Source organism: Erigeron canadensis, chromosome 9 (genome assembly GCF_010389155.1).
Source record: "Erigeron canadensis isolate Cc75 chromosome 9, C_canadensis_v1, whole genome shotgun sequence".
Taxonomy (NCBI): Eukaryota; Viridiplantae; Streptophyta; class Magnoliopsida; order Asterales; family Asteraceae; genus Erigeron; species Erigeron canadensis.
This window is the reverse complement of record NC_057769.1, coordinates 8691863-8713695: the sequence shown is the minus strand read 5'-3', so window position 1 is coordinate 8713695 and position 21833 is coordinate 8691863. Positions and strand designations below refer to the sequence as shown.

General features: G+C 33.3%; 2 protein-coding genes and 2 pseudogenes across 2 annotated transcripts; all 4 read right to left on the bottom strand.

Moving 5' to 3' along the window:
- Positions 1–5399: 5399 nt before the first annotated feature.
- Positions 5400–6011, bottom strand: LOC122582546 (monothiol glutaredoxin-S2-like). Its single transcript, XM_043754951.1, has one exon. The coding sequence runs from the start codon at positions 5902–5904 to the stop codon at positions 5596–5598; it is 309 nt and encodes a 102-aa protein (XP_043610886.1). The 5' UTR covers positions 5905–6011; the 3' UTR covers positions 5400–5595.
- Positions 6012–8467: 2456 nt separating this feature from the next.
- On the bottom strand, positions 8468–11092 carry LOC122583145. The gene is made up of 7 exons (XM_043755573.1): positions 10792–11092; positions 10469–10710; positions 10087–10368; positions 9883–9975; positions 9694–9795; positions 9120–9480; positions 8468–8693 (listed from the first exon to the last, which is right to left on the bottom strand). The coding sequence occupies exons 1-6, from the start codon at positions 11090–11092 to the stop codon at positions 9256–9258; spliced, it is 1245 nt and encodes a 414-aa protein (XP_043611508.1). The 3' UTR covers positions 8468–8693; positions 9120–9255.
- Positions 11093–13188: 2096 nt separating this feature from the next.
- On the bottom strand, positions 13189–14649 carry LOC122583045 (annotated as a pseudogene).
- Positions 14650–14715: 66 nt separating this feature from the next.
- LOC122583043 lies at positions 14716–16320 on the bottom strand (annotated as a pseudogene).
- Positions 16321–21833: the final 5513 nt, after the last annotated feature.

Here is a 21833-nt window from a genome sequence, read left to right as displayed (position 1 = left end):
TCACTTATCCATCAATACCATGGGAAAAGGAGTAAGTTTCTTGGCTATTTTTCTTTTTAATTCCTCTAGTTTTTGTTTTTCAATTTCTAGGGTTTAATTCTTGAATTAATTCGTGGGTTTTGATTAGTATGTGTTAATTATGCTAATGTGATGTTCAATTTCACGATTCAAACACTTGTCATCCGGATTTGAGTCGAAATTAAAAAAAATTAGGGTTTTTGGTGAACAAGTGTTGGAGGGAAGTTTAAGTGTGATTAAGTAGTTATTATTGCTATTTATAGCTGATGGAATAATGAATTACCCCTGATTGTTTATTTGAATTTGTGATGAACAATAATGAACTCACCCAGAAAACCCAGCCACTGCGCCGCAGTGGCAATACTCGGCCTAGTTTGTCCTTTGCCTCACTGCGCAGTGAGGGGGTGTTGATGTCCACTGCGCCGCAGTGGGGCACTTTCCTGCCCGAAATTTTATTTGTTTTCAATATGGTTCCCGGTTTGTATTCCTCGTTTAACATGCTTGTTTGTCTTATTGTTTGTGATTACAGGATGCTACCGGAGTTGACAAGAGGAAGCAGATGGAAGTAGGTCAAGGTAGCGGGACCGCTGAAGTCCCCGCTAAGACGACTAGGAGAACAGTGGAACCACCAGTTCTTACTTTTTGGCCTGGGAGTTTAAATGAAAGGCATACCTGGCTACAATTTGAAGGGGTAAGACAACCCCATAAGAACATCTATTTAAACAAGTTTTTCTCACTACACAAGCAGGTTGTCTGCCCACCAAGATATCTTCATCATACGGGGGCTCGTTTGTTTGGGGTTGAAGCTGATGTGAATAGATGGTTTAGTATTCAGGTGCCCGTAGGTGATAGGGTAGTCCATGTTGATATGTGGCAAGAAATTTTTTTGAATAGGGAACCAGTATACCGTGAGCTGTGCTTGGAATTCTATTCAACTCTGAAACTATCTAAGGAGTTGAACAAGGTTAAAGATATTTTCGAGGAAAGATGTGTTTCATTTTACTGCGGGGGAACACAACGGAAGATATCGATTGTTCAATTTGGTTATTATATCGGTATGTACTCACAGGACCAGTTGAGACATAATGAATTCATGCAAGTGTTAAGAAGAGGATTGTATGTGAAGCAGGATCTTGGAGATAATGAGTCCATTGCACAATATTGGACTCGAATTTCAGGAGGAGAAGCCTGGCCGACTGGTGGTTCAGGTACTGTGTCTAAAATCAAGAATGTCAGGCTGAGGTTATTGCATCGGATGATTGTTACATTTCTGGTCCAGCGGTCTACCCATTGGGATAAGGCATATCAGTTGGATCTCTGGTTGATGAAGTTGTTCAGTGGGGGGCGCCGGGTAGGTTTGCTTTAGCTTCCATGGTTGTACTTGACAGGATGTGCAACCACAGTGATTCTGTGTTGGTTCTGGGGCAGTTTGTTACCCGTATTTATAAGCGTATGGGTATTTTTGATTCCGAGGATTGTTAGACTCATCTCTCTCCACCAGTTATGCAGGAGAGCTTGGCAGAAAAAAATTGATCAAGGCCAAGATTTTAAGGAAGGGACAGGGAGGTCAACCTGCACGATTGTTGGAGGATAAAGGAGAGGTTGCTGCACCACCTCCAGTTGTGGAGGCGCATGAGGATGTGGAGATGGGGATGCTCAACAGGAGCCACCGAGGAGGCGGGGTTCGGTAGGTATTGATTTGATCTCTTTGAGCACCTAGCTCCAGCAGATCTATGAGGGGCACCAGGCCAGCCGCCAGGCTTTTGATGACTATCAGCGACATATGGATCAGGAGGTGACATGGTTAGGGTCGCAGCAGGCCCATACAAACTACACTCTTGATTATTACCAGCCGATGTGGCAGGCCAGTATACAGGGACGGAGTTTGTGAGGCCTGACCCGATTCCACCCTTCAGCCCACCACCTATTCGTGTTCCACCTTATCGACATAAAAAATGGTAAATCTATCATAAAATTCACCTTTATTTTTCAAAAATTAAAAATCCAAGTCATTCGAGTGCAATCATCAACAAAAATTACATAATATTTGAAATTCTGACCCCCAACCACTGGAGCAAGACCCTACACATCTGAACGAACTAACAAAAAAGGATCTTGAACTCTAGTATTAGTGGGTCTAAAGGTTTGTCTGTGACTTTTGGCTAAAATGCAAGTCTCACAAGAAATTGTTTTATTTAAAGAAAAAAGGTTCGGAAACAAAGTATGCAAATAACTAACTGAAGGATGTCCCAGTCTTCTATGCCATAACCAAGCCTGCCTTTCATTAGTTCCATGAGCTAGCATCACCTTTCCATTATCAGTAACTTCATCAACATAATACAGTCCTTCTCTCTCAGTGCCACGCCCAATGATCCGTCCCGTCCTGATATCCTGTAACAGACAAAAGTGTGGATGCATAAGAACTAAACAGTTGAGCTCTTTTGTCACATGACTTATTGACAAAAGCTTATGTGACAAAGAAGGAAAATAGAGACAATTGGTTAGATTGATATTTGGAGAAATTTTGACGGTTCCACCATTTTTAACAACCATTTTTTGCTTATTTGCAACTTCAATTTTGGTTCTTTTTGGTTTTGAAAAAACAGAAAAATCGGTTGGGTCATAGATCATGGTATCGGTTGCACCACAGTCAAAAACCCATGACCCATTTAAGTTATTGCAGCTGGGCTTAGTGATATGGGCTCCCCCTTGTTTCTCCAATGGCCCAAAACATTTCGGCCCACTACTGTACGACCCATATGGCTTATAAAACCCATCCTTATTAACACACACACACACACACACACACACACACACACACACACACACACACACACACATGTTTATATGGAAACTTAGGGTTAGTTTGCATCCCCCCATTCCTGTTACCTTCAACCACCGAAAAATCCCTCTCCCCTTTATTAACTTCGGCCGTCGCTATGCCACCGAATCCTGTCTCCAATTTTCGATTATCACTTTCTCTGGTGGTATTGGCTTTGGCGGTAGGAGTGGCGGTGCTGGATTTGGTGGTATAATTTTTCTTGAAGTTTTTCTTGGCCGCCGTTTTGTGGTCGTCCGTCCACCACTTGGGATATCCGATTATCTCGAAACACTGATCTCGTGTGTGTCGAGGCATGCCATATTCATCACACGTTAGGTGTGATTTATCATCATGAATCTCCTTTTTCTTGCCGTCGTATCGTTGGTAACCTTTGGACACAAAACTGCCGCCATTGATTTCTCCGGCAATCAACCCGGCGGCGACACCTTGTGATTTAGTGGTAGTTGCTCCCAAAATCTTTTGGTGAGCAACTTCTTTTTGGACAGTGGCATAGGCTGCTTCAGCAGTTGGAACAGGGTCGGTTCGAAGTATCTCCCTTTTTATTCAATCGAATTTCCGATCTAATCCATTCAAAAATTGGAATAGTTTTTTATCAGATCGGATTTTTGAATATGTTTTTATATCATCAGGTCACTTCATTGAATTGGGATCAATCCGATCTATCTCCCCCCATACACCTTGGAGAGAAATCCAGAAATCCTCAACGGTTTTATCATGTTGCTTCAACTCGTTGGCTTTTACATGGAGATTAAAGGCATGCTATTTATCTTTGCCGCTACTGTATGTTGTTACCAAGGCATCCTACAATGCTTTTGATGTGGAAAACTCGGTCAGATTACCGGCTATGGTTGGCTTGATGTTTTGAATGAGCCAAGAAAAAACGATCAGGTCTTCTTGTTCCCATATCTCGTATTTTTCTAATGATAATTTTTCAGGTGGGTTTTCGGTTAAGTGATTTAAAAGATTCTTTGATTTTCCGCCTATGGCGACTCGAATCATTCGAGTCCATAAGGCATAGTTTTGGCTATTTAACTTCAGATTAATCTGAAGATTATCGGAAAGTTTTGGGATTTGTGATCGTTGATTAGAATTGTTTTGCAGAAAGTTGGCTAATTGCAAGGCCAATTCTGAAAATTGGCTAATTCGCCCATGGTAGCTTAAATCTGATGATGATGATAATGGTTTGGTGAGGTTAAAAGGTAGATGATGATGCTGGAATTACTGGCTTTGGTACCATGTTAATTATTTATGGTTTGAATTATATATATTATTGATATTCAATCCGATGGAGGAGATCCTCAATTTATACAAGAAGAGAAAATGTAAATATGGAAACTAAATCAATTCTTGAAAACTCGTTTCTTGATGACCAAATTGATATCTCCTAAATCTCCTAATGATGATTTGTTCTGATCCGATATCTTCTATCTTTAATCTTGATTTGTTCTCATCTTCTAACACTATATATATATGCGAATACTCGTATTACATAAGACGTACAGTCAAGTCAGCATCACAGATCTTTGATATTGCAGCGGCTTGATATTCTTCATCTTTTTCCACATGTAGAAAAAAGAGTTCGTGGATAAAGGATAATCCAAAGCTTTATAGTTTGTCTTTTACATTTTATACGTGTGATATACGGGTGTTACTCGGTTCGGTTTTCGGTTATTTGGTATACTTGGTTCGGTTTTTTCAATTTTTTTTATTTTTATTTCTCAAAACCAAAACCGAACCAAAACCTAATATAAAAGAAAGAAACCAAATTGAAAAGCAAATTATAATTCGGTTTAGTTTCGGTTTAAACCTAAAAAAACCAAATACTAGAAAACACAATTCACCTTTTTGATCCATGTTGTATTCAACCAAAATAGGTTCATGATTTCAATTATTCACCAAAGTATATAGTAAATTACTCGTAGATTATTAAGAAATCAATGTTAGAAAATACTGAACATATAAACTCATGTTTATCATCATTATTGAAAATTCTTCAATCTTCTATCTACAAGTTCTTAATTGTTTGTCATCAAATCTTTTCTAATATTTGCAAAAGATGAATATAGTAATAAAATGAAACGAAAGAAACACATTAATGAATAATGATTTATATAAAAGAAGTAAGTATTAAATATTTAAAAAAACTGCATAATAATAGAGTTTTCAGTTTAACCAAATTTATTTTCATATACCCATAACTAAACCAAAACAAATATATAATTCGGTTTCGGTTAAAAACCAAACCAAAAACCAAATTTAAAAACAGTCTGTTTTTTTTTTACGATTTTTTAAATGGTTCGGTTTACGTTTTAACTGGGTAAAAACCAAACCGCGTCCCTAGTGTGATATAACATAGTAGTAATCTTTATAAGAAAAAAAAAGTGACTTCGATCAAATTAACATCAAATATACGGTATGCATAGGTTAGATATGTAAAATATACATGGTTGATCATGATATATACTTATACTCCGTATTACTCGTATCTTCCATTAAAACTGTTTTGTTTCTCATAACCGCACTTTCAAAATAGAAACTGTGACACAAAGGACAGTTTATTATTGTAACTTTTGCAAGCATAGTATATTATCAATCCGACAATCTCCCATTTAATTTCTTTTATAAATAGTTAGTGAAATTACACATGAAAATGCTATATATATAGAGTATTTTTTAGCAATGTTAACAAGGCCGGCTCATCTATAAAATCGTACGTAGGAACTGAATTTGCTCGACTAAACCCATATAGCGTTAGCCTTGAGGAGGAGCGGTACCAGCTCCCCCTTGAGATGAAGGCTCATGATTTCATTAGCCCCACCAATCAGCTCCTCTCCAATGAATACAGCCGGGACACTCGGCTTGCACCCTAGTCCTCTGAGTTCTTTCTCTATCTGCTTCCCGTCCGGATGCTCATCTAGCTCATAAACCGTAGGATTTGCCCCAAAGCTGCTTATTAGCTTCATTATGGTGTAGCACATGCAGCAAGAGGTGTTGCTGAATATGACCACCGATCTGTCATTCACCAATGCCTTAACCATAGCCATCTCGATCGAGAGACTAATTAATGTCGCTTTGTATACAAAAGTAGCTAGCTAGATCGATTTGATTGAATTGCGCCCTGTTTGTTGTGAGTAGCTAGACTTTAAGATCTTCTATGCATATATATATATAAGCTGTGAAAAGAAGATCAGATTCTTTTGTCAAGACTCGATAAATGATATAATTAGTACATATCATATGAAGTTCCACGTAGGCCGGCCTATACGTACGTTTGATATTTGGCAGTTTAAATTTCACGTGTCGACATGTATATTTGTCAACTGTAGTAAGGTCCGGATGAGCATCTGCTAATTAAGTGATGATAGTAATGTTGTTTATCAATTTCAGAAAAATTCTTTATTATGGGCATATATTTGATATAGATGAGGATAAGATTTAATGGAATATCCGTACTAGTACTTCAATTCTTTACTAGATTCATCCATCTCACTACTAACAAATTAGTAGTTATTAGCTGTGTATACATTTTTATTTTATGTACTTTCAAAAAGAAATCACTTTTGAAAAATTCATCTTTGTATCCTAGCTTTTAAGTGTATACAAATAAAATATTGCACACACTTACTAAACCAATTTCTTCATACCTTAAATGTAAAATTTTAGAATTAATTTGTTGCACTTCTTACCGTAGACAATTTGCATGTATAACATACACAAATTGTATACGTACATTCATAAATGCAGACAATTTGTTGTAATTAATGACTCTAGCTACATAACGAAAATATATATGTTGTTGCATTTAGTTACTAACTCTTACAATTAGCTTAGTTAAGACTACATGTAGGGAAATCATATATACCCTAGCTTTGACTTAATTAAGAGTAGTATATGTGTAGTACCTAGTACGTGTAGTTGCATATGAACGTAGACGTAGTGTACACATCTTCATTCATACATAGACAAGCATCATCTTTAATTATCATGTACAGTATTATTCAACGAATATTATAAAGTTGATTTCTCCATCTCCCTCTCCCTCTCCCTCTCTGCCCATGTCTTCTTTGTCGTCTTTGGTAAAAAGAAGTAGTGTGTACGGAACTACTATGGGACGAAGGGGCCGGGTGTTAGCCCTTCCAAAATTGTTTAGTGTTACTATGAAGTTTATTTACATTAGTTTAGAAATTATATAACTATTATAGTTTAGCTCTTCTAGAATGTTAAAGTTTTACATTGCTTAAGGATAAATGTTGTTGAATTGTTACACATGGGGAAAAATCTATTTATTTTATGTTTTATCTATTGTATTTAGTTCCATATTAGTTATAAGTCTAATTAGGTTAGAAACAATAGAAAAAAGCTCAATGTATTTTATTAGCATATCATGTCTTCTATATATCGTTTATATTATTTTTACAGTGTTTTGCCTTAATCATAATTCATAAAAATAAGTTATTGCCATCAGTAATTTCATAAAGAGATGGTTTATTTGTGTGTTTACGATAATCTTACTAATAACTTCGTGATTATGAAAAAAATTCTCTAGAATTTTTGTTCAGATCATATCAACGAATATCAAAACTTCAAGGTCCTTAAGTTAAATAGGAGCATTTGATATAACTTTATGCCCATTTGTTTCTTTATATAGTGTGCCTTTTATTTCCGCTCCTTATTAAGTATGTTCAAGTTCCGTCACTGCAGTTGTGTACGTCCAAATCTAAGATTTAGATGCCATATTATCTTAGTTAAGTCTTTAGAAAGGAAGAATCAATATGGTTTGTCATGTGGCCGGTCAGGAGGAAAATTTGCATAACTGGCTCAAAAGTAAGTGAAGGGTCATATAATATTTGTTACTTGACTACCACCAGTTTCTTCTAGCTAGCCTTTTGAATTCTATTGTTCGTATAGCGTTAGCGCCGCTCAAATTCCTACTCCGATCGAGCACACACATTTACCTTTCCATCTCCCTTTTTTTACGTACTGATTTTAACACTACAACAAAAAGTTTCATTATTCACATTTTTTTAGTATAGATATTCACATTTAAAAATGTGTACAAAAACATAGTTCACATTTGAATTGGGTGTGAAAAAAATAAGTGTTACAAAATGATATCAAGTTCTCACACTTGAAAATGTGAATATGTTGTTACAATTCTTCACACTTGAAAGTGTAAATATAATATCATGAATCTTCACACGTAAAAATGTTAATATTTTATTATAATACTTCACACTTAAAAGTGTGAACAAATTTGATCATAATACTTCACACTTGAAAATGTGAAAAAATACTTCACACTTGAAAATGTGAAAAAATACTCCACACTTTCAAGTGTGAATATATTATCATAACTTTTCACACTTTTAAATATGAACATAATTGATTTAAATTATTCACACTTCTAAAACGTGAAGATATTTTTACACATTCCATTTGCATTGTGTACTATTAAGCTAGCTATTTTGTAATAGTCAACTTCCTGTACGTAAATATACATCAAGATTCATTTATAGTAGAAATGATAAAAATGACCTGCTTTATAACCTGCTACATTATCTGCTACATAACCTGCTTTATTATTTCATAATAAAAATGATATCCACTTGTACAATAATTCAAATAATAGCTAACTACTTTAATGATGTACACCAGAAATTATAGAAATGAGATTCTCATTTATTCATAAACTAAACAGACTAAGTTTCAACTAGTGTTAATCCTCATTGCAAACTAGTAGATCTTTGAGTTGAGATATAACTTTCTCGCACCTACTGAAGATCCCGGCAAATTAAAAACTTCGGTGGATGTTTGTCTGATGCGCCCTTGGAAGCTGAAAAAGAATAATGGTTTCGTTTAGTAAACAGATTTCAGGCCTAATAAACCACTAACTAATCACACTTAGTATTACTTGATCACACGGCGTAAACCAATAATCAATTATTTCTCAAAGATACAAATACCAAGCCAGCCTTAGAAACTAAAGTAACCCACTTGAAACACATTAGTTGTTATCGCAACTAAACAGATTTCTTAAACTAAAGCCAGTCTTAGAAACACATGGCAGTACCATGACCTACCCAAAATCCCATTTTTCCATGACCCATAGTCCCATTTTGCCATGACCCACAACAATATAGTTATCTCTATAATATAGTAGTATGTATATCATGACCCATAATCCCATTTTGCCACCTCTAAGGCTGGACCATGAAAGAATACATGAAGTAATTTCTTTTTTCAAAATAATAGACATAACCTGTACTCGGGATGCATCTTCACTTGAAATACGCGCCCTAGATGTAAAATCCCCGTAATTGTCTTGGAATGTACTCTGGAAAAGCCGAAGCTCCGCTCTAAAGTCATCAACGGCTTTATTCAAGACTTGAATTTGCTTATCTCGAGCAGTTTTCTCCTCTCATTCTTCTAAGTTCAATGCTAAAACTTGTTACTTGTGATTTTGTTACTCCAGCTCCCCAAAGACGGGCTCGTCCAGGCCTATCGGGACCCCTAAGCTCAGTCATAACTTCTCTCTCAATGACAACCCTTTCATGGATATCAACACATTCAGAACCACCGTGCTCTAAAACTTTCTTCGAAACTTCTTCATTTGCTCGATCCTAAAACAAAACAAGTAAAAGCTTTTACTCTGATAAAAATTCCTATTTATGACCAGAAAAAATTATCAGAAAAAACTCAATAAATTGACCAGAACAAGCATAGCTTACATATATCAGAAACTACACTAGACAACATGAAATCGACGAGATATACGGCTAAAATATGACTTTAGATATCTGACTTCAAAACTAATAGAGCAGATAATTGCATACCATAAATTCTCTAGATGCATCTTTAATGTATTTCCCTTCTTTTGTTTGATAAGCCATTTCAAACATCTCCAATGGTTTAGCATCTCTTTTATGCTTTAGTTTCTGTAGTTTTATTAGATAAGAATTAAATATGATATATAAGGAACAGAAATAGATATAAATCGTTAAAAACTTTTAGCTAAAACTCACAAATTCATCCCTTAGTCGTGCAAAACTCTTGGCCCCAGTTGCACGGCTATGAAGATGCTCACCCCTTGCCTTCTTTCCATTTTCAGATAATTTCTACATTTATATTAAATGAAGCACATATCAGTAAAAGAGCTTATAAAAATCAAAATGTGAGCGAGGTGAGCCATGGAGGAAATCTCATTAGTAGTGAAAAATCAGAATTACCTGTGAATCTTCTGATCTAAGGTGGCTTTTATACAATTCCCATTGGTAGTCAAAAGTATTGGGAGGTGGTTCAACCAAATCAAGTGCATGTAGAATTTGTTCTTTCGTATACTCAACCGCTTGTACATTATCTCCTCCAATGTTATTAGCCTCATCGAGTCTCGTTGCAACCAACCTAAATAAATTCTCCTTTCTCCTATGTTTGAGAGACCTGTACCTTTCATTAAAGTGTTTGAGAAGGACCTTATCTATATTTTCTCCTTGAGGTATACAAAATTTTGCCTGTTAAGAAAACCAACAAGCTTAAAGTTGATAACTAGGTTCAGTATTTAAAGTTGAAACAGTCGGTACATAATTATACTATAAAAAAAAGGAACCTTACCCGCAGTTCTCCTAGAAGCCTAACACCACATCCTGTTTTTACTTCTTCCCAGTTTCTTGCTTCAATAGGACACAAGTTAGGTTGTTTTAAAAGTAAGGTCATGAAACGAGTGCATAGTCCCCCTGATGCTTTGACTGGTTGGTCATTTTCGTTGAGATGAACCAAAACCTTTTCACCTTCGTTTAGCTTATATATATCTTTTGCTCTCATTTTTTGTGTCCTCAGAATATTCCCTTGCTCATCTATGAAGTTATTAACCACTTTTAGCATTTTATAAACAAAACAGAAAAAGAAATGTTGGAAACAATCCGTTAAGAGTTTACCTTGTATCTGAGCCTCATAGAGCAATTTCATCTCATATTCATCAAGTAAATCAGTTTCATCATCTAAAGTAGACTCAAAGGACGAACGTTGAGGTGAAGCATGGTTATCTAGTGAGGGTAGGGATTGTGAGGATTCAGCAAAGGAAGAAGTCGATGATAAAGACTTGTGAGGAACATAAGGAACGAAAGAAGGTTGGAATGTTTTTTGATGGAGCATTGGAGTGTGGTCTGAGTAGTCTTCAAGCTGACCATGTCCTTCGGTATTTGATTGAAGGTGACTTTGTATGTTTGGAGGCTCCATGGTATGACGATTTGAAGACATATTCTGAATGTGCTTGTCTCGTTGTTGTTGCATGCTACTTTTCGATCTAAACATCTTTTACCGCACTCTAATCAAACCAGTTAAAGCTTAAGAGGGATCACCTAATTAAACACACAAATAAAGATTAAGACGAGGAAAATCCCGAATATGCATGTGAATTTTGATATATATATATATATATGCGTTTAAATAAATCATGAGTTATCCAGAGGAATAATCGGCCCATCATGGTTGCCCATAGGTATATTAAACATGGTGGGCAACCACATAAGACCCAAATTTTTTAAGGGCCCTTTTTTAGAATTTTATATATACATACATATATGTTATATATATATATATATACACATTTATTTTGTACATAATACATATATTATATGCTATATACAGTATCGTGACATTTAATAATTAGCTATAAACATGTTGATTGGGCGATTTACGTAACTAAGTAAGTAACTGCTCAGTGCCGTCTTCCGCAGGTTTTGAGCCCCCAATACCTCAACGGTGTATGGGGGAAGTTAAGACGTAGGCAGACCTTACCTCTACCTAAGTAGAGAGACTGTTTTCAATTTCTACCTAAATGGTAGAAAAGGCCCTCCAACCTTTGCATGGGATGAGGATCGAACCCATGACCTCTGTCTCCTGAAGCAATGATGTTTACCACTAATCCAACCATGCTGTATTGGTTTTTAGGTAGTCGGATCAAATTCAGCTCCTAGCTTAGGGTCTTTTTCTCTTGACTTGTCTTAAGCCCATAGTTCCTTGGGCCGGCCCTAAATTATTACATATCGATATGTAATGACAAAAGTCGCATTAGCTTGATTAATTATGTGAATTTATAAGAGAAACTCATGTTTTTAATTTTGTCCGATATACTTACACTACTAGTAAAACGTATGAAATTGTACGATTAGGGAATATATTCAAAATTAATTATACTATACTAGTCCTAATACCCGTACGATGTACGGTAGCTATATAGATTGTATCATAAAGAAATTCGAATATATCTCACACATGATTCATGACTATGAAATAAATTATGGTTAAATTAATCGATGATCGGAACGAAATTATAATAAATAGCAATGATAAATATAATACATCTTTAGTTAGAGTTTTAGATTTACGTTAAATTTTTTGGATCACATCAAAATCTAAACTTATAAGCATTGTGGATTACGGCAAATAGTTTTGTTATTTCGAATCGTAAACTATAATTTTTAAATTCTTCATTTTATAAGTGATATAAGTAATAAGAGTTGAAGTGTTGAAAAAAAAACTAGACAATATATTAATGAGAAACAAATAAGGTTATAATGTCTTTTGTATTAATAGGTTAAGAGTTAAAGTTTAATTGTAAGTCTAATAAACAAATTGAATCTATATACAATTAAAATAAAACTAATTTAATAAAATAAATAAATTAAAAGTACATGTGTCAATCAAGAATTATGTCATGTGTCATTTCAAGAATATCTTAATCCTGTTTTAGTTTATTGGTAGATTCCCTGGTGCTACATCGATATAACCATATATATGCATGCATATCCAGCCCAAAAGCCGAAAAAAATTAAAGTGAAAAGGTCACTTCTGTTGTTCTATAGGTTCACTTACTTATCTGGTTACCTTTAAACTCGAAGTTTACTTAGAAGTTAAAATTTCTTATTTAATAAAATTTGACAGTTTTTCAAAATTAACAACAGAGAATATTATTAATATAGAAATTAAAAAATTAGTTTATAGTAAATAAAAAATAAAATTAAATATATAATACTGATATATATATATACAAGGTAGATCCTGCCAAATTAACCAGCATGCCTCCAAAAATTGAGCAAATATAAATAGTTTTATATTTATATATACGACGTCGGCTTACCTTCTACTTCTATTTCTATGTAATGACTTATTATGTTCTATTATGCGTAAAAAAAAGGCAATGCCATAATAGTCATACACACATACTATATAGTCATAATAGTTTTACGGGCCCAGATTTTCATACGACAACAATGTCATTTGAAATCTCAAAACAAACTTGTCTTAATGTACAAGAATATATAATACTTCATATTTTTGTAGGCTTCGATCAGATCATCCTACTTCTTGGTTTCGGATTACATATTGATATCTACAACGAAATAATGAAACACAAAACAAGAAACTGAAACAACTTTCAATAGAGTGTTTGATCTTGGATTTGCAAGAAGATGAAGACCTCCATTTATGTGGAGCGTAAACATGGTTCGGTAAGTCGATCACTTTTGTTGATTCATTGGCTATTTTGAACGTGAAGAAACGAAGAAGAGCAATCGACGCTATCTTCATCTGACGGTATGCGAAATCTTTTCCCAAACAAATCCTTGGACCTGCCTACACAGTTGGATCTATATATAGCAAGAGTTGATATAATTAAACACCAAAATAATGATCACAAGAAAATGAAAAAACAATCAATTAATTAATGAGCTAGCACCCTTTATCCAAAAAAGTTTTTTTTTGGCTTTCCTAGGATTTTGATTTCTTATGTTCTGTAAATTTTACAAAGAAATTGGAAATGAGTGAACTTTCTAACTTCACAATTGACTTGAATTTTCAAAGTGTCAATGAGAAGGTCAAAGGTTTGACTTTTAAGTTATGGGAGAAGTTTACTTACATGAAATGCTACAAACTTGAAAGGAGATACAGGGTGGAAAACTCCGTTATCATTAAGCCATCTTTCGGGTTTGAAATCCTCAGCATCGTCTCCCCAAATAGTACACACCGTCGACTTTGGTCAGCTTGAAACCATCTGGAAGAATGTCATCACTGCCTGCAACTTTTCCGTCCTTGAAATAATAACACAAAACACAAAAGCATTCAATAAAATTGTTAAAAAACAAATTCTTGTAATTAAAAACACACAATCGAAGTATGATGATTTCGTGGCATCTACATTTCCAGCGTGCGCTTATCAAAAATCTCAAAGTTTTTTCAAACTATAGCATATGATATGATGAAACCATATTGACAACAATTAATGAATATTACTTTGCTTGAGAAATTTTGAAATTAATTACCATAGGGACAGCAGGGTAGAGCCTCAAGGTTTCAGTCAAAGCTGCATGAAGACAATGCATATTCTTGACTACTTCATCGTTTATTTTGTCTACAAAATCTTCAATTGTAGATCCACTTTCTTGATTTCCTACAATTTTTTCAATCTCTTCAACAACTTTTTCCTGTATGAGTTGATTCTTACAGAGCATGTAGAAGAACCATGAAAGTGTATTCGCGCTAGTATATATCTTTCCCAGCAATCATAAAGTTAAGAATAATATCCATTAGATACTGATCATTCATCCTTTCATCCTTCTTGCTCTCAATCAGAAATCTTGAAAGTATGTCGTCCTTTTCATTCTTGAAATCCATATATTACAACAAAAAGTCATTAGTATTATCGAGTTATAATTTATTTATTTTTCTAGAACGTCATTCTAATCTACTCCTACTCTTAAATTACACGCATGTCTGGGATAAAACCCAGGACTCTCGAAAAATCTCTATTAATCCACCCCACATGTGGGAAGTGGGACTCGAACCCATGTGGATCCCCCAAGGTCAAAGACCTTACCAATGGGCCACCAACCCCATTGGCATTATCTAGTTATAATTAAAAATAAGTGATGGTGGTATAGATGAAATATAACTCACACAACGCTGACTCATTGCTAGATGTTCCCTTCTCTTGCTGATCAAATTAAGAACAAAGTTATTTATCAATTTGATGTTGTTCCTTAGAGCAGCTTCGCAGCCAATGTTTAGAAACCTCTTGAGCTTCCATAATGGATCGACAAATTAAACGCCAATATATTAAGGCATTTGAGTCATCAAAGGCCTTAATAAATTCCCCACCTTGTTTGCTAGTTCCTTGGAGGCAATTCAAATCCACTCCAAACCCAACTTTGAATATTGAATCCAAAGTGCATTGCATAAGCAAATTCTACAAGTACGTATCGCGCGCACAATCATGACAGATAGGATATATCACTTTATATATGACATGTATCAGACTTACTTTGCATAAGTTCAAAAAAGCAATTCATGCATGCTTGCAGAATGAATTTCATTACTAAATGATGCTTTTTGGATGAATTTCTTGCAAAAGTTTTTAATTTAATGAGAGTAAAAACATTACATGTCTTTTAATGACAGTATAATAACGAGTAAGACTAAAGTACAAATCATGAGTGGGTCTAGAAGAGTATTTTTGACTCTTTCAAAGTTAGCGTGTTTTGGCCATACTCCTTCCGTCCCATACGTTCCATATTAAGTGTTCTGGTTTAAGCTTTTGAATCTTTTTCATTAAACTTTGACTGTAAATATTTTTGTTTGTATTTTATAACCCTTGACTTAACATATATGAATTGGTTTAGTTTTAAATGCACTTTTGATTCATCAACTAATATATAACACAAACAAAGATATTTACGGTCAAAGTCGAAAGAAAAAAGACTTGACCAGTCAAAATAGAAAAATTAATTAAAATGGGACGGAGTGAGAATCTTTGTTTTTGTTTTTTGTTTTTGGTAATCATTGGTTCGTGTCTTTATTTATAACGTTGAATAAAATTAAGGAAACGAGAAAAACATACTTGAATATCAAGAACTTTGTTAGCCTTGGCAAACTGAGAAAAACAACTCCAACCAATTTGGCCGCATTTTTTCTAAAAACTTGACAACTGAAGTCTCTCAACACCCTTGTCGAGAATTCAAAACCAGCAAGTTTCCTCTGCTGTTTCCACTTGACGCCTCAACAGCAAATATCCCATTTCCCAATAAGTCGGTAATTTTATCCTTGTTTCCTTCACCTTTCTGGTAGTTATCAAAGTTGGTCTTAAGTATGTATTCAATATTTTGAGTATCAGCGGTATATAGTTCAGATTGATGAGGGGCAAGAAGCCTGAAAGTAGTATAGGGTGTTTCAGGGCAATATCTGCAAAATAGTCATGAAGTTTATTATAGTACAAGAGTTGACCAAAAACAGTTCCAATAACCGGGACATAATTTGGATTTTTTATTGATTTTCCGATGAATATCTTTGCTATCAGAGCTAACAAGGTTATGATAACTAATATACGTAGTATCGTAGCCATGGAAGTGAAGATGGTATGCAGTAGGATGTCCATTTTTTTGTAATCAGGGATACAAAAGGACCTATATTATAGTAACTACTAGAGGGGTTTTCAAGATATCTTTATAAGACAACTGACCTAATAGCGTATTAACCAATCAAAAGTCTCAATTTCATCTAATTAAAACTTGATGATGTCATAATTCATAATTAAAAATAAAAATTAAGGGCCCACACAAAAGTTTTATATATTACGGAGTATTAATTTATAATAATAATAATTATGTTGATCATATGGTCGAACTAAAATTTAGGATATATATTACTTAAGTAAAATAAAAAGCAATGGATGTATATTATATCTTGATTAACGGATATACATATTATCAATATATATTATTGATTTATTTATTATAATAGTAATGTCGATCATATGCTAGAACTAAAATTGAGGATATATATTATCTAAAGTAAATAAAAATCAATGGATGTATACTATATCTTCTTCTTCTATATATTAAAAGAATGACATATTAAAAGTTACATGTAAAAAATTTATGGAATATCTTTTATTAAAACAATACACACATTTACATCAATATCTTATATTACTTGTCGTCACTACCATCAGACGCCGACGCCACCCGTCACCACCGCATTGTCGCTACCGCTGTCGACCCCAATTAACCAAGCATAGCCCTCAATTTTTCAAAATTAATTAAATCAACACATATTTATATTGATTTATTTTTTCTGGTTTACATCACCAATTTATATTTAGACCTAATTTAATAATAATTAATACTTTATTACATAATGTATTATTTAACAACAATATATAGCTAAAAGTTAGATAGGTTACTACATTAGAATTAATATGAATTAATATTCATATCAATATTTTATTTTATATTATTAATTGCAATCAATGTAATTAATTGTAATACTGTTGTTATTGGTAATTGTAATCAAACTTCTCTTTAAGAGTTTATATAAAATAAACTATGTTATACCATCCAGTCTTGATATTATTTAACATTCAGTATTTACATTTCAATATCTCAATTCCGTTTAAAAGTATATTTTTACATTTAACATATAAGTGTTTTTTTTTGTTCCATACACTAATTCTCATATTGATAATGTTATAAAACCCGTGTATTTGACATGGGTCTAAAATCTAGTATATACTATAAGACAGGTGAAATTAACCAATCAAATCGCTCAATTTCATCAAATTGAGTTTCGCTTATGTCATCATTTAGATTAACTATAAATTAAAAATCATAATAATCATTATCCAAATATATTATTATATTATAATTTATATTAATTTGTAGAAAAAGTCTCATTAATTTACACTTTTTTATTTTCCATCAATAATTACACTTTTTAGCCCTGAATACTTGATTTATATTTATTTTTAGCCATAACTTGAGAAATTTTTTAAAATTTACAATCATTTAATTAATTAAAAAAAAATTCAATATATGAAATATTATTTACAAAAATTATTTCAAAACCTAATGAGTTATTAACAAATATTATATTATATTTTTATAAATTATAAATACTAATATTTAGTTGAATATTTAATATAAACACAATTTGAACTCTAGATACATATCCCAAACATAATAACAGATGACAATATACAACATCCTTATTCTAAACACAATAGGAATCACATAAGACGGGACAATCATAGAACAAAACACGATTTACAACAGAAGGTTACTTGAATACTAAATCCAAATGAATATGAACTCCATTTAAATTCATTCTATCTCTCAATAAAAAAAAGGTACATAATTTTCTCCTTTTTTATATATTAGTTTTGCGTATAATGTTTGGAGTTACAATTGTCACTCAAATCAATAGTCCTAATTGTTATCCAAGAATATGAAAACAATCCTACTTGTTAGCTAATTATCATAGGACATATGATTGAAAATAAACTTATGCGTGTTATGGGTTCACATCATAGTCAAGTACATATACTTGAATGTCAAGTACATGATCACAAGTATGTCTATATTTTAATTCTTAATTAATATCACATTATGAGTACAACCGGTTTCAAAAAATTCTATTATAGAGAAATCATTATAGCATGTGCCTTGTGGAATGACTACGACAAACAATTCCATCAATATGTCTCAGCTAATAATGACAGTGACGAACCTATAATTATTGTAATATTACAACTTGCAAAGTATAGAACCATATATCTTTCTACTTATAAGCTTTTATGACTCGAATGTATGAAAATCTAAAATTGATAATATCGTAAAGCCCGTGTCCAGTGTTGGACACGGGCCTAAAATCTAGTATAATAACTATGGAACTATATATAAAGCTGGATTTGACTTATACATTGGCAGGCCATATATAATATAATCATATATGAATGGATGGAAATATAATGCTATTATGTAGTTAAGTTTAGGTGTGCAAGAACACATATTATTTTTTTAATTCATAATTTTTATGGGGTTATGTGATTTAAGTAAAAATTAATAAATATTAAAAATTTAGTATGTGAAACACTTAAGTTTCCGTGTTAGACCTAAACAAGATAAACATAAGTGTTAGGATTATTATAAGTACATGTAAAAGAAACAAAAAACAAGACACTAGCCATCATACAATATACTTCAATACAATATATTTCCTTAGTAAACTACATAAAATAGGTTATTAAAAAATGATGATGATGATGGCAGCTTTGACAGAACCCGATACAAAAGATATATTAGTATGGGCCCGTATTAGTATACATCTACATCATACAATATACTTCAATACTTAGGTTATCTCTAATGGGGTGTCTTTGGATGTTCTAGGATATCTTTTACCATTGAAGCTTGTCTAAACTAAGGATTTTTTGAAAAATATCTTTACCTAAGGGCATGCCCTTACTTATCCTTACCTAATATATTTTTGATTTTAGTGGAGGTAAAAGGATATGTAAAGATGTTTGTATGGTTGGAGATAAAATTATAAGATTTGAAGGATTTGTAAGGATATATAAAGATTTATGAGGATGTATAAGAATTTGTAAGGATATGATGTGACAGCTCAATAACGCCTAAGGGTGTACTTAGCATTGGAGATAGCCTTAGTAAACTACACGAGTCATCATATCCCACTACACGTGTCATCATATCCTTGTGCTCCTTCATATTTGCACATATCATCCTTTCGATCGAAAAGAGTTCTTAGATAGGCTCTTACCCCAATATTAGAAAACCCCACATTTTGTTTCAGTGGCGAAGCCAGCAATTTGATATGAAGAGGGCCAATTTTTTTTTAAAATCTGAACAATAATTGGAAAACAGTGAAATAACATCAATTTAGTTCATAAACAGCTACCGCTCACAAATAACATACAACAATATATTTGTAGAATTATACAAAGACAACAACAATATAATTTCCAAATAACGTCATTACAACAACATGTAACTAGTTGGCAAAACTGTTGCTTTAAAAAATGAGTCCAATTTTTTTTTTGTCTTTGTCATACTTATACTATACTGCTACACAAACTTCACAAACTCAACAAGTAACTTATAAGAATTGTTATACTAAATCAAACATACACAACTAAAACACTTTCAACCATATAAAATAAGAAAAAACATAAACCACAAAAATCAGCACTAAAACAACAACCCCATCTCAGATCTATTGCTACAAACATATTGAATGATATCAAGAAAACCCACAAAAATCCAGGTCAAAATAAACATATTAAACATAAATGGCACAATTAAAACACTTATTACATATTTATATATATAAATAATACACACTTGTTTGATTGGAATAAGAACTTATCAAGGTTAAAAATCCAAATACATTGAATAAATTAACATACCTTTGTTAGATTGAAAAAAAAAATAGAGAGAATGGAAACTATTAAGCTTCCATAGTTGAGGCTCTCTTAGTCTAAAAGATAGAAAAAGGAGAATGGATAGTCCAAGGAGAATGGCTCAGAAAAACATATTGTCGAGTTGTGGAAAGTAAGAGTCTAATGGCGTGTTTGGTTCACATAATGTTTTTTGGAAGGAATGAAATTTATCAAAAGAATTTGAATTTGAAGGAATAGAATTTGACGGAATGTTTTTGATTTTTTGCAAATTCAAGTGTGTGAAGGAATCCCTAAGGAATGGAGATTCCATCAAATCATGGAATGTTTACATTCCTATGGAATGTGATTCGTTATTCTTTGAACAACCAAACGCACTAAGGAATGAAATTCAATTCCAATTCCATCAAGTTCCATCAAATTCTGTAAACCAAACGCGACCTAAGAAACTTTGGTGGGATGAGCCAATATTAATTTTATTTAAATTTAATGGGACTAGCTTTATTATAAACCCAAAATTTTATCAATCATCTACATATAATTCTTAGGATTAGTAGTCTATTGGGATTAGAGATGGCAAAAATACCCGTACCCGATGGGGAATCTGATACCCGAACCCGATTTGACCGAGAAATCCCCGAATTGACTGGGATGGGGACGGGTATGGAGATGTTAATCTATTCCCCGATGGGGATGGGGACGGGGATGAGAAATCGTAAATCCCCGATCCCCATACCCGAACCCGAAATTTACTTACTATATATATATATATATATATATATATATTTATTAGATTTACTTTAAGTTTTTACATATGTTAGAATTATTTTAGGTTTAAAGTTTTTTGTTTAATACTTTTAATATGTTATATTTTATTTATCATTTATTTAACATAAACATTAGTTTGTATATAAAAAAGAAAAGTCGAACTACACGTTCTACTACTTATCTTATTTTAGATAAATTAGTTTTTATTTAAAAAATGAATATCTGATACTTGACGGGGATCCCCGATATCCGATGGGGACGGGTATGGGGATGTAATGAATATCCCCGACGGGGATGGGGATTACTGATGAAAACCGGGGATGGGGATGGGGATCAAGATCTCCGACAATCCTCGCCCTGTTGCCATCCCTAGTTAGGGTGGTGGACCTTGGCCCAGACTGATGCCAATGTGGCTCCGCCCCTGTTTTGTTTAGAATCTTTCTACTTTCTCTCAACTATAACCAAGTTGTTATTTCAGAGAATAATCTACTTCATAAATGTGAACAACCAAACGCACTAAGGAATGAAATTCAATTCCAATTCCATCAAGTTTCATCAAATTCTGTAAACCAAACGCGACCTAAGAAACTTTGGTGGGATGAGACAATGTTAATTTTATTTAAATTTAGTGGGACTAACTTTATTATAAACCCAAAATTTTATCAATCATCTACATATAATTCTTAGTATTAGTAGTCTGTTGGGATTAGAGATGGCAAAAATACCCGTACCCGATGGGGAATCTGATACCCGAACCCAATTTCACCGGGGAATCCCCAAATTGACTGGGGATGGGGACGGCTATGGGATGTTAATCTATTCCCCGATGGGGATGGGGACGGGGATGAGAAATCGTAAAACCCCGATCCCCATACCCGAACCCAAAATTTACTATATATATATATATATATATTTATTAGATTTACTTTAAGTTTTTACATATGTTAAAATTATTTTAGGTTT